This window comes from Sinocyclocheilus rhinocerous, unplaced genomic scaffold (genome assembly GCF_001515625.1).
Source record: "Sinocyclocheilus rhinocerous isolate Xijiao unplaced genomic scaffold, SAMN03320098_v1.1 scaffold411, whole genome shotgun sequence".
In the NCBI taxonomy this organism is placed as follows: domain Eukaryota; kingdom Metazoa; phylum Chordata; class Actinopteri; order Cypriniformes; family Cyprinidae; genus Sinocyclocheilus; species Sinocyclocheilus rhinocerous.
In genome coordinates this window covers 2530559-2544756 of record NW_015640493.1, presented here as the reverse complement: position 1 = coordinate 2544756, position 14198 = coordinate 2530559, and the positions used below count along the sequence as shown (strand labels likewise).

The 14198-nt window shown below is 34.6% G+C and overlaps 1 protein-coding gene across 6 annotated transcripts in view; it reads right to left on the bottom strand.

Moving 5' to 3' along the window:
- LOC107753260 (cadherin-18) overlaps nt 1-14198 on the bottom strand; it is a 136097-nt gene that overhangs the window by 49521 nt on the left and 72378 nt on the right. For all 6 annotated transcript variants that reach the window (XM_016569384.1, XM_016569387.1, XM_016569385.1 and 3 more), the window contains exon 4: nt 10559-10678. In XM_016569384.1, coding sequence (XP_016424870.1) covers nt 10559-10678 — 120 coding nt within the window. The remainder of the gene's footprint in view (nt 1-10558; nt 10679-14198) is intronic.

Sequence of the window (14198 nt, the reverse complement as noted above, 5' to 3'; positions counted from 1 at the left end):
TGAGGATGTGTTGCAAATGTTATTCGCCGATTCTGACTCTGAAGGGGATTATTTGCCTTTTGGAAATGACGATTGGTCGTCTAATAATCGCGCTTCTCCAGGTACATCTTTGCAGCGCAATGGTGCCGCCGTGCAAGACGAGAGTCTTCACGAAGCACAAACAAGTGATTATTTCGACCCTTTGCCCAACGGGGATGGGGGTGGCAGGGCAATATCTATTATTTCCTGAATATTACTGATGAACTAGCCCTTTCAAGCCACAAGCTTTTGAAATCTTGATGTCAAAATCCAGCATTTAAAAAAAAAAAACCTGGCGCCTAAAGGGTTAATGACATAATTTTCATTTTTGGGTGAACTAACCCTTTAAGCTTAGTGAATATTATGTACAGTAAGCACTAGAAGTAGAGACTTGTACTACTTGGGGTAGTGTTTTAAATAAACTTTTAATTTAGCTTTTTTGTGCAAAAATTATCAAAAGGAAAGAAAAGATGCACAGTGGCAAATCTTCATTTTTGGGTGAACTAACCCTTTAAAGTGTACATATTAGTACCTTCTGAAAGGTTCCACATTTTTTTTTCTGAGAGTGTTTAGAATAACTGATATACTATTATTGGTTTTTAAATGAAATAACAAACCTGTCTGAACTTTTAAAATCAAAATAACAAAAGTACAAACATGAATGAATGAATGAATGAATGAAATACAAATATGAATAAATATAAAACCATTTGACAATTGAACTTCTCAAAGCAAAACAAACAAACAAACAAATAAATATAAAAACTATTTGTTAATATTTTGAATCAGATTTTATATTTTCTGTTTTCATTTAATGTAATTTAATTTAATTTCAGTTACATTTTTAGAAATTTTGTTTGTTTCTGCCTTTTAAAAAAAAAAATATATGTATACAGTTTTATTAAGTTGCAGTTATTGTAGTACTTCAACTTAAACTAAACAAAAATTAGAAATATATATTTCTGAGAGTGTCTAGAATAATTTATATACTATTATTGGTTTTTAAATGAAATAACAAACCTGTCTGAACTTTTAAAATCAAAATAACAAAAGTACAAACATGAATGAATTAATTAATGAAATACAAATATGAATAAATATAAAACCATTTGACAATTTAACTTTTCAAAACAAACAAACAAACAAACAAACAAACAAACAAACAAACAAACATACAAACAAACAAATATAAAACCATTTGTTAATAATTTGAATCAGATTTGATATGTTCTGTTTTCATTTAATGTCAGTTAATTTCAGTAAAATTTTTATAAATTTTGTTTGTTTCTGCCTTTTTAATTTTTTTAAATATATGTATACAGTTTTATTAAGTTGCAGTTATTGTAGTACTTCAACTTAAACTAAACAAAAATTTGAAATATATTTTAATAAATATTTTATTTTTATTTCAAGTAATAAACAAAATGCCATTAGTTGTAGGTAACAATGATAACCCTGGATTGCAGCCACCACAACCGAGAAAACCTGTGATATTTGGCACTTGCAGAAAATGTCATAGATTAAAGTTTGAGAAATCTAGCTTAGCTGCATTGCAGTTGTCAAATGCACTCTTTCATTTATGCTTCATCTTCTGCGAATCCCAGCCTCCCAACACAAGCGGTCCGTCCCCATCCCACCCATCAAACCTGTTGGATCTGTCACCAGCCCTTGTTCTGGGAGCTGATAATTTACAGATGAGAAGAGGCATAAAATAAACAATGTCATAAACACATCCAAATCGTCTTCTAATATGCAAGCAAGCTTTGGAAGATTTCCCAGAATGCTTCTCAGCGAACAAAAGCCCAGCACATTGGTACAAAAAGAGGTTTGTAAACTTTCCAAAATGAATCTCCCATCATGTAAGTGCATAGTAGTTAAGGCCACTCAATATAAAGTGGGACCGTACTTTGAATAACATGCATCAATGAATGTGCACAAGACCAATTTTGATTTCAAGCTGACTTCACAAACACTTGCGTGAACGCAGAGTCGCAGACTGATGCATTTCTAGATTCTAGATGAAAATGTAGATTCAAAAAGAACAACTGCACCCAATTCAAAGAGTTTGAACAAAAACTTACTGCATAGAACATACCGTCTGTCTGTGATAAATATGTGCTCTCTCTTTTATTCTCTGGAGGTAAAAATAGCGCAGGAGGGGTTGGTAATATGTTGGAAAGCATTAGCGGCTGGGGAAGGCCTTGACAAACTGGTGTGCTTTTCTAATTTGATCAGAACAGGAAGTTGCACTAATCCTTTCTTTTAGAGACTCCCTGATCGGTGTCAGCGAAGCTCGAAACGCACATGCTGAAACCCTCCAGACTCCCTGATCAGCAGAGAAATTAGCCTACTTAACTGAGAGTATGTGTGTGTGTGTGCGTATGAGGAAGAGAGATTGCTACGCTTTACCCATCATCGAGGACTCTGAAATCGGGAATCCTGATTACTCCCTGGAACCTACACACATACACACACACACACACACAGAGAAAACATCTGTACATCTGTAATTAATTTCTGTAATTACATTTATAATTACACTGTTGACCCATCCCTTACACCTTAACCCACCCTTAAACCTACCCAAACCACCAAACCTGTCCCTAACCGTACCCATATCCCACCTCAATAGCAGCAAACGTGTTTTGCAATACAGTATGTACACAATAAGTACATTGTACTTATTTTTTGATGTAAGTGCATAGTAGTTAAGGCCACTCAATATAAAGTGGGACCGTACTTTGAATAACATGCATCAATGAATGTGCACAAGACCAATTTTGATTTCAAGCTGACTTCACAAACACTTGCGTGAACGCAGAGTCGCAGACTGATGCATTTCTAGATTCTAGATGAAAATGTAGATTCAAAAAGAACAACTGCACCCAATTCAAAGAGTTTGAACAAAAACTTACTGCATAGAACATACCGTCTGTCTGTGATAAATATGTGCTCTCTCTTTTATTCTCTGGAGGTAAAAATAGCGCAGGAGGGGTTGGTAATATGTTGGAAAGCATTAGCGGCTGGGGAAGGCCTTGACAAACTGGTGTGCTTTTCTAATTTGATCAGAACAGGAAGTTGCACTAATCCTTTCTTTTAGAGACTCCCTGATCGGTGTCAGCGAAGCTCGAAACGCACATGCTGAAACCCTCCAGACTCCCTGATCAGCAGAGAAATTAGCCTACTTAACTGAGAGTATGTGTGTGTGTGTGCGTATGAGGAAAAGAGATTGCTACGCTTTACCCATCATCGAGGACTCTGAAATCGGGAATCCTGATTACTCCCTGGAACCTCTTACAAGAAAAGGGGGAAGACGAAGATCCGACCTCACTTATTAACAAGCTTAACGTCTGGCTTTATGTGTGCCAGCGAGCGGGATGTGTTTAGCCTCTGCATTGCCACTAGCTGATAATGAGCTGTCTTCACAGAACAATGCTTGCTTTATTTCTAAAGAATATGTTTCATTTCATAAATCAACAGGAGAAGGCAAACTTGCAAAGTTTGTGACAATTATTAGCATTGTTTGCTAGGAAAAACATCAGTATTACTGTTGCTCATAGTTAAGGATATTGATTTGAACAAACTCTGTTTGTGCTACAGACATTAATGATACCTCAAACTGCACAGCTTGTTAGGAAAGGTACACTGCACTGTTCAAAGGTTTATTTATTTTGTATGTTTTTGAAAGGAGTCTATTATGTTCACCGAGGCTGCATAAAATACGGTAAAAACAGCAATATTGTGAAAAGTTATTATCATTAAAAATAACTGTTTACTATTTGAATATATTTTAATTTGTGATTTATTTCTGTGATGCAAAGCTGAATTTTCAGCATCATTACTCCAGCCTTCAGTGTCACATGATCCTTCAGAAATCACTCTAATATGCTGTTCAAGAAACATTTATTACTATTGTCATGTTGAAAACAGTTTTGCTGCTTAATATTTGTATGGAAACTATGATGCATTTTTTCAGTATTTTTTATTTTTTTTTAAGAAAGTTTGAAAGTGTTACTTCTGCTCACTTGAATGCATTCAAGCTGAATAAATTATTAAAAAACATATTTGGACAAATAAGTGGACAGATGATTAAACAGATAATTAAAATGATTGAAAAATAAATCACACTGACTTGTACTGAAGGAGAAAATATCTAGAAAACCACCACTGCTGGAGTTGGAACACCATTTATTATTATCAAAATTGAAAACAGTTTTGCTGCTACAGTTTTATTGATATTTTTTGTGGAAACTGTGGTACTTTTTTTTCAGGATTTTTTTTTCTCCCCAGAAAGTTTAAAAGTGTTACTTCAGCTCATTTTTATGTTATGCAGAAAACAAAAAAATTGAACAACAAAAACTGGAAATGTTGCTGGAGACGGGCTTATTTAAAATGAAAACTCATGCTCTGCTAGCAGGAGGCGCTTTTAGAGTGATAGAACTAGCGGTTTCTCCAGTAATGGCTGTAATCAAAGCAGCTCTGCTCATGAATGCTACTTTATCAGATAAAATGAAAATGTCATTGAAACTTTTCTGAAGACAGTCGGTTCCCTTCACAGATACATTTATATAAAACACCCGCGACATTTTTTGATTTTGAAACGTGCAGTGCTCATGTTTATTCAACGAAGTCAAACGGCACAAATAAATCAATGTATGGAAAACTCTGGTAATGTATATCGAAATATCGGAAATGTGTTTAAAAATCATATCACCGTTATTGAAAAAAATTATATCGCGATACATATTGATATTGAATTATTGTCCAGCCCTAGCCTGCAGCTCGGAGTTCAACATTAGGTGTGTTGGAAATGAGCAGTGTTTGACTTCCTAATTGTGAGTTTTCTGATTGGACGTCAAAAATCTTGTAAACTGTACACATTAACCAATAATCAGAAACTCTTAACCTGCGATTCATTCCACAGTTAGAATTTTGCGAAAACTTTCTTGCAACTATAACTGTACATTCATATTTTCGATCAAACAGACAGAAGTGAAAATATAAAAATATAAAATAAAAATATAAATTGTATATTTATTGAAAAAAATATATTTATAAAAATACATAAAATATTAAATATTTGATATAACCTATATTTTTAACAATTAATGCTTTTATTCAGCAATAATTAAATTGATCAAAAGTGACAGTAAATAAATTTGTTACAAAAGATTTATATTTTAAATAACTGCTTTATTTTGAACTTCCTATTTATCAAAGAATCCTGAAAATAATTAATCACAGTTTCCATTTAAATATAAAGCAGTACAACGGTTTTCAACATTGATAATAATGCATAATAATTTCTTGAACAGTGAATCAGTATATTAGAATGATTTCTGAAGGATCACGTGACACTAAAGACTGGAGTAACGGTGCTGAAAATTCATCTTAATCACAGGAAAAAAATTTACATTTTTAAAATATATTCATATAGAAAACAGTTATTTTCAATTGTAATCATATTTCACAATATTACAGGTTTTCTGTATTTTTGATCAAAAAAATGCAACCTTGGTGAGCACAAAAAAACATCCTTAAAAAACTTCCCGACCCCAAACTTTTGTATTGTGTAAGTATAAAATGTTCAGTAATTGTTGTCATTTCTTGCAATGTCCCCATTTCTAAAATGCGAAACTGACAATTTATTAACAATGTATTTTAAAAATAATGTATTATAAATGTTACAGATTCTTCTTTTTAACTAAATTAAAACTAAAATACTGTTTTAAAGTGTAATCAATTCATATGTCTCCTCTATACAACTCTGGGTCCCACTTTATATTAAGTGGCCTTAACCTACTATGTACTTACATCAAAAAATAAGTACAATGTACTTATTGTGTTCATACTGTATTGCAAAACACGTTTGCTGCTATTGAGGTGGGATATGGGTAAGGTTAGGGACAGGTTTGGTAGTATGGGTAGGTTTAAGGGTGGGTTAAGGTGTAAGGGATGGCTGGTGGGTGTAATTATAAATGTAATTACAGAAATTAATTACAGATGTAATTACATGCAGGTATTTTTTTAAATATAAGTACAATGTAAAACATGTATGTACACAATAATTGCATTGTACCAAATGATTAATTTAAATGTAAGTACATAGTAATTAAGGCCACTTAATATAAAGGACCCAACTCTGTATCATTTTTTTGTTAATAACAGTTACAATAACCAAAAACAGTTACTTGTGACATGATCTTCTAAGAATTACTTTGATTTGGAGGTAAACGAAAGCACAGACATTAATGTGATTTGATGATTAGTAAGTTTGTGTCATTCTAAAAGATTCAATCTTGTTAATTAAAAAAAACTGAAAATACAGTTTGATAATATTATTATTATTATTATTATAGGAAAGGTATCAAAACGAACTTCTACCTGACACCCTCATGTAAGCTGTAATGTGAGCTAAAATAAATTGTATATATATATATATATATATATATATATTATTTTTCCATTATATTTAAGTTATAGGTTTCAAAGTGTACTGCATCAGAATTGACCCATATTTGAAAACAGTTTGCGGGGTCATATTAGAAACCTTATAGATTCATAATGTCACCAGTCAAAATCATGTCAGATTCTGTAGAAATGACCGCTGTAATTAATTAATATGCCTTTTGAGGTTCTGTGTGAAAAGACAGTATTCACAGAGATGGCACAGCTAAACAGCGGTCAATGTTGGTTAATCATATTTAAAAAATCTAACATTAATGTTTGGTTTCATAGCATAAAAGCTTTTCAACACCATGCCTGTGATTTAAACAAAGACGTGAAAATAAAAAGCACTGTCACACAAACAAATCTGGTACAGCGGTTGACAACAGAAAACATCAAGGACAAATCTATATTAAAAGCAGCCTTCTTCCACTGTATGTCAGAAAATATTAACAGAATGCAGATTAGGGAGTGATAAACGAAAGAAAAATCTCTAAAAAGTCTTGCTAACATGACCTTGGGCATCATGCATACAATTGACATTACCTTCTTTAAATACATGTTAGAATCTGCATATACACCCACATCACTGGGTCATGGTTTCAGCGAGCAGCGCTGGAACAAACTCTTCATATACTGTACACGCCAGAAGCAAAATGCTTTCTCAATCTAATACATCTACTCTCTCATCTTTGTGCCTCACATACTTTGAATTTTCACAGCTGTCAGAGAGTAAATCAGACATCAGTGACAGGCATAATTTCCTGCAGTGACAATTGAACAATAACTCTTCCATTTGATCAAATGTGTGACGTTGAGAACTATTAGAGTAGTCATTAGCAAATGCTTTTCTGGTTTGAAATACTTTAAGAAGTTTACTCAGATTCCGCCTGCACTGAGAGCAAAGTGCCAGAAGGATCAAGTTCCTTGACTTTCAAAAAAAAAAAAAATCTAAATGATAATGCTTTGATACACTGTAAAAAAAATCTAAATAACATATATAACAACACAAGTACTGATGTATATATACTTTTTAAGAATTATATATATATATACGCCAATGAACGCACGTACTGACACTTTTAGCAGGGTTGTGATAAAGAGTGGCACGGTCACCCTGAAATATGACTGCCGCCCCCACTGGATCCCCCAACATTATTGGGCTAGAGTACTGTCAATCTGACGATGCCTGTATGCCACTAGATCAGAGTGCTGTCAATTGCTGCCTGATTGTTGCATGCAAAGTTTGCATTTGGAGCGCTCAACAACGCCATCAGATCAGTGGGCTCTGTCAGTGCTTTAGCAAGGTAACACTTTTTTTTTGCCATGCAATAAAGCTAAATTCAAAGGCCAATTTAAAATATTGGTACAGTAAATAAAGTGCACAAAATCAGTATTTTGATTAGGCAGTATTTGTGGCACTTTTGTGGCACACTTGTCCAAATATTTGTGGCAGATTTGTCCAAAAGGTGTGCGTTTTTTGCGCCAATGCATTGTTAAAGGATCAGCGTGTCATGTAATATTCCCATATAAACTTTAACATCCAATTAAAAAATATTTGTATAGTAAAATTAGCTAATTCACGAGATCAATACATCCTTTATTAGACCGCTTTGTCGAGTTAAATGCATCCTTACGGAGGTGTCGAAATGCTGAATCAATTCATTCACTTCCAACAGCGCTTAATGGGAGCAGCGTCATAGAGGACAGAGCGTCACGTTATTTAAAGGGGACATTAACGCGTTAACGAGTAGCAAATGATTAAGTAGCTGCATTGGTTACTTTTATGCCACTGATAAAGCTTTTATATGTAGTTTGGGGTAACAAAGGGGTTTTATAGGTTTGACTGAAATAATAATGCAATAACTGACACTTTAAATCAATGTTTCAAGAAACAACAACAAAAAATATAGACAAAAAAGTAGCCATTGATAATATCTAAACAATATGTAGTAATATAGTATATAGTATCCAAATCAAAATGTAATAAAATTAATTTATGTGTAAATTATGTGCAATGTCTTAGCCACTAGGGATTGTTACATAGGGCTATACAGGCATCTAGTGGCAACACAATGATATTACAGATACTAAATTGTGCAAAATGTTTATCTTAACAGTCAATTTACAAATAATGCATTCAGATTTGTGGAACTCAATGCACTGAATCTCCACAAATTAGTGTCGTTACTATGACAACCAATTTGAATGTGACAAGCAACTGGTATACATACATACATACACACATATATATATATATATATATATATATAAAACAACTCAATATGTTAATTCTACACATGTCCAAATGGGATAGTTGTGTCTAAAATGTTCCAAAAGGTAGTTTGTGAGAGATTGAAAGTGAAGTAATCACTAAAAGACGTAAAAACGTAGTAAAGCAAGGCTAATATTTCTGGTCTTTTTCTCTTCCTCACACAATCCCCTCAACTGGCTCTCATGTCTCCTGTCTGAATGCATTAAGTCCTTGTACAACATCTAAAATATATCAGTCTGGCAAAACTGATACTGTCTCTCGCCACAATTCCATTAAGCTTTTTATCTCTAAAGACTCTCACCAAAGTCATTGATATGCCTGCATGCTCTTGACAACTGTGCAAAACAAAATTCTTCACAGTTTCTCCACAAAATGCTGCATTAGTCTTTACTAAAGGCCAAACATTTACAAACCTGGATGGACTGCATTATCAAAGCACTAGTCTGTCAGTGCTGATGGACGAGATTTGTGAGAGCCTGTGTTAAGGCTGTGAGGTATCTAGCGATTATCATGAACAACTTATTTTATGATTTTCTAGCTATATTTCCCAAAATAAACATTATGTTGTGGTCATGACTATGTCGGGATGCATTGTAGGTGCTTGTGTATGTGAGAGAGAGGTAAAGTAGTGAAGTGTGATGTTTCAGCACCATGGACAGCACCTGATATGGACAAAGGAGCATTTCAGCACCATGGACAGTGTCAGCACATTCCCTCTATGACAAATGGAGGAAAATCAACAGCATGTCAGCTGCAACTACTTGAAGATTTGACATGCATAATGTCAGAGGTTGTGTGGAAATGTTTTTTGCTTTAAAGTCAAATTTAAAGTCAATTTCCCTTTTCTTTTCCATTACTCCCTTGCTTCTTTTTTCTTTTCCTTTGCTTTTTATGCCTTTCTATTTCCCCTTCTTTTGTCTTTTTATTCCTTATTTTCTGTCTTTCTTATTCATTCCTTAATATATTTCTTTCTTTCCATCCTTCTTTTCTCCCTCACCTCTTTCAGTCCTTCCTTCCTATATTTCTCCTTGATTCTTTCTTTCTTTTCCTCCTTCCATATTTCCTTTGTGTTTTTCTTCCTTCTTTATATCTTCTGTCCTTTTTCATTCCTTTCTTTGTTCCTTTATCTTTCCGTCCTTTCTTTGCTTATGTTTTCTTCATTCCTATTTTCTTTTATATTTCATTCCTTATTTTTTCTTTCCTTTTTTTTCTCTTCCTTTCTCCCTTTCTTCTTTCTGTCCTTATTTATCTGTCCTTCCTATATGATTCTTTTCATCCTTCTTTCCTTCCCCTTTCTGTCTTTCCTTTGTCCTCCTCGCTATCTTAACTTTCGCTTCTTGACACAAAACAAACTGTGTCTCCATTAACATTTAATGGTTCCTTGTAAAAACCCTCAAACAATGTCCACCTCTAATGAACACCAAATCCATCTCAAAGCACTCCGAATATCGTTCTCTCTCCTTCTGTCTGTCTTTATCCCTGAAAGCCTTTACACAATGTTCTCTCCACCTCATTCTCCAGGGATGCTCTCCATTATAGAGCTGAGATCCAAACAATACAGCACGCATGTCAAGCTCTATTTCTGAACAGTGAAGGGTGCCAGTGGTGTATTGTATTGCCCACAGCTGTTTTCTGAGAAACAAACTTCACATTCTAATATGAACAACTCATATGACAAGCTAGGGCAAATTTCCTGAGAATAGTTTTTAATTGTACACCTACTTGACTAAATGTGGCAGCAGTTTTAAACCTGCAAGCAATAAAATCACTATTGATTCACTTTCACAGACACACAATGAAAAGATGTCATGAATTTACCGGATTTGGGGTCGACGGAGAAGTACGGTTGTCCATGCAGAATGCTGTACACCACCCGTGCACTGTTTCCATATGTAGGGTCATCTGCATCTGTCGCTGTGACTTGAAAAACTGATGTACCTGCAGAAAGAGAAAGAATAAACTATTGGTGCTGTTGTTTGTAGGGCGGTATGTATGCACCCAAAGGAAGAATTCACCCGAAAAATAAACATTTTCTGTCAAATTTACTCATCCTGAAGCCATCCAAGATGTAGATGAGTTTGTTTCTTCATCAGATTTGGAGAAATGTAGCATTACATCACTTGATCATCAATGGATCCTCTGCAGTGAATGGGTGCCGTCAGAATGAGAGTCCAAATAGCTGATAAAAACACCACAATAATCCACACAACTCCAGTTCATAAATTTACAGCTTGATAAGCAAAAAGCTGCATGTTTATAAGAAACAAATACATGAATGCAGCATTTTAACTTTCAGCCATCAGTTTTGGCCAACATATTAGTCAGACATAGAACTGTTTAGAACATTGTTTAGAACTGTTTTGTACCTTTTTAGCTTGTAAACAGCTTGATCAGTGCATATTTCTCTCCTGATTCAGATGAAAAGACCTTTTCACTGGAGAAAGAAATATGGATAGAACACTCATATTTTAGCCAGAAGCAATGGTTTGAAGTTAAAAAACATCTTGATGGATTTTCTTATTACAAACACAAGACCTTAATTGATGAACTGGAGTGGTGTGGATTACTTGTGGATTATTGTGATGTTTTTATCAGCTGTTTGGACTCTCATTCTGACGGCACCCATTCACTGCAGAGGATCCATTGGTGAGAAAGTGATGTAATGCTACATTTCTCCAAATCTGTTCCCATTAATAAACAAATTAATCTACATCATGGATGGCCTGAGTGTGAGGTAAATTTGTGAATTATTCCTTTAATGTGTTTGTGTCTGTGGAGGAAAAAAAATAAATTAAATACAACACAAGTGGACTGTACAGAACGATTCCTCAAACACCATCACATCATCTTCATGGAGACCTAAAACAAGTCCCTCAACAAACCAGGAGAGTTTCTCTACTGTTTCTGCCCATACTAAATCAACAAAGATTAAAGACAGGCTGGAAATGCAGTTGTGTGCTTTGTAATCTCTCTCTGTGTCCTTTAAGCCCTCTCATTCCCTGCTCTGTCTTTGTTCATTTCAGCCATCCACTTACAGTCTGTCTTTCTTGCATTAATTTTTTTTTTCCAGCTGACAGTAGATCTCTCATTCCTCACGCTGGCTCGGGTCGCATTTCTCATCTGCACTTGTTCTTGCTCACTTTCATCACGGCTCACCGGGTTCAGTCCATCCATCTGCATTGTCTGATGCTGACTAACTGCAAACACCACAAAACATTTAATGCAGTTTTGAGGGCTGAGGCGTAAAATAGGATTATGGAGGCAAAATCTTGAATTTCCTTCTTTATCTTTCTCAGTCTCCCTTGCTGTGGTAAATTGTCTCTCTCTACTGAAGAAGAGAGAATGAAAATCATTATTTTTGTCTTTAGTTTTCTGTTCTGTGTTTATGTATCTTACTGAAACTGCCAAACAGGGCAAATTGAAAATAATAAAAAATAAAATAAAATAAAAATAAAATAAAATGTTAATGCATTATATGTTATTAACTAATAATATAGTTAATGCATTGTTCATTTTTCTTACCCCATTGATGAAAAAACAAAAACAAAAAAACGTATAAATAACATTTTCTGCAGTGTTTCTCTTGTGGTGAGACCCAGCCAGAGTAAAGTCGAAAAGCCGTGTTCTCCCACAAAGACTTTCAAAAGCTTTTCAATTACTGTCATCACTCAGCGTAATGCACATGGGAGAGACAACGTTCACTGCTTTCTGCATAGTTCAACAGCATAAAGACCTGATAGCCGCAATTACTGTTGCAGCTTCAGATAAGCGTAATTTTGGTTATAATCCTGAAGCTTCAGTGGGTTAAAATGAGTTATCTTATCCCTCTCTGTACTCTATCCAGCTCTCAGCATTAGTGAAAACATTTCTATCAGACTCTAGCAGCAGCTGGAAAGTTGCTGAAACAGCTTGTCTAGAATTTTCTGACAAGAGTGTCTCCCAGGACCAGCAGATGAACCGTGTGTGTGTGTGGAGGGAGTAATGTTTCTGCACAACTAATAAAGATACTGAGTTTTACAAACTCCTAATCAAAATCTTACCCATAATAAAAAAAAAAATTACAGTAAAATTGCTACGCAAGCAGCGGCTAAGTGGTAAGCTGGGTAATATTTAGGAGTCAATACTGATCTTCTGCTGTTTAACATGGCTGTAAACACTCAGCAGCCACTTTATTAGGAAACCCTGCTGAAAAAGACCAGCTTACACCAGCACGCATTTCCAGGATGGCTTATGCTGGCTTTGGTGTACATTTTTCTACTAGTTTTGTTTCTACTTAACTTGTTTTCCAGTTAAAGTGTATTTTGCCTTACTGCATTAGTGAATTTATTCACTAGTTGACATTTAAAAGTTAAAAATAATAATAAAAAATACACTGATATTCAATATAGAATTTCTGAAAACTTAACACTTGTCTTAACATCTCATGCAGTTTCAAGATATTTTTAGATATTTAACCTGGATCTTTTTTAAACCTTTAAAATCTGCCTACACACCAAAAGCAATAAAAATAAATAAAATAAGTAACATAAATAAATACATTAATTAATTAAAGGATAAGGAATAATAAAAAAAAAAGTTTTGATTATATAAATACTGGATGGATGGATGGATGGATGGAACAATAGATAAATAGATAGACAGACAGACAGACAGATAGACAGATAGACAGATAGATAGATATGGAAGGTTGTATGCAGTAGTTGTTCTTTCACAGCTCTTGATATCTGTCTCTCAGAGCTAAAGGTCTGGCTCGTATTCAGTCAATCAATTCAGACTGGCAGAGACTAATCATCAACACACAATTAAATCCAGAGCACTCAAACACACAGGGAATATTGACAGAGGTGGACTAGAGATGCATGGGGGCATAAGTGTGTGCGTCCAGACAGACTCAGTCTGCTCACAGATGCTTACAGATAAACGCCTCCAAACGCTCAACCCCAGAATAAGAGGAAATAAGACTAATTATTCATTTCCCTCTTCTTCTGTCGATCCTTGTTACCACAGCATTTCTCCTCCATGTATCCCATCAATACTAATCGACTGAGCATGTGTTCCTCCAACTCAGACTGCCAGCTGAGGTGATGCTGTGCTCCCAGACCAACTCTGGGTTATCTGGTTAGTCTTACATTTCCAAATGGAATGATTATGAAACCGGTTGCACTGAGTTTATATCCCTATGGAAACACTATGTGCTAATCCCAGTGTGAATGTTTTGTTTATTTAGATACAATCGAAATAAACATGTTTACCAAATCTAAAATACGGAAATAAAACCCCACAATGGATATCTGGAGATGAGTTAATTAACAGTGAACAGTGCACCTTCTGTGGTACATGTGCCCTTGAATCTGTGTGCGCTGCAAAACAAAAATCATTTTCTTAATGTATATTTTTTCCTAGTTTTCCAGTAAAAATGTCTAAATATACTTAAACCAAGATATTACGTTTATATATT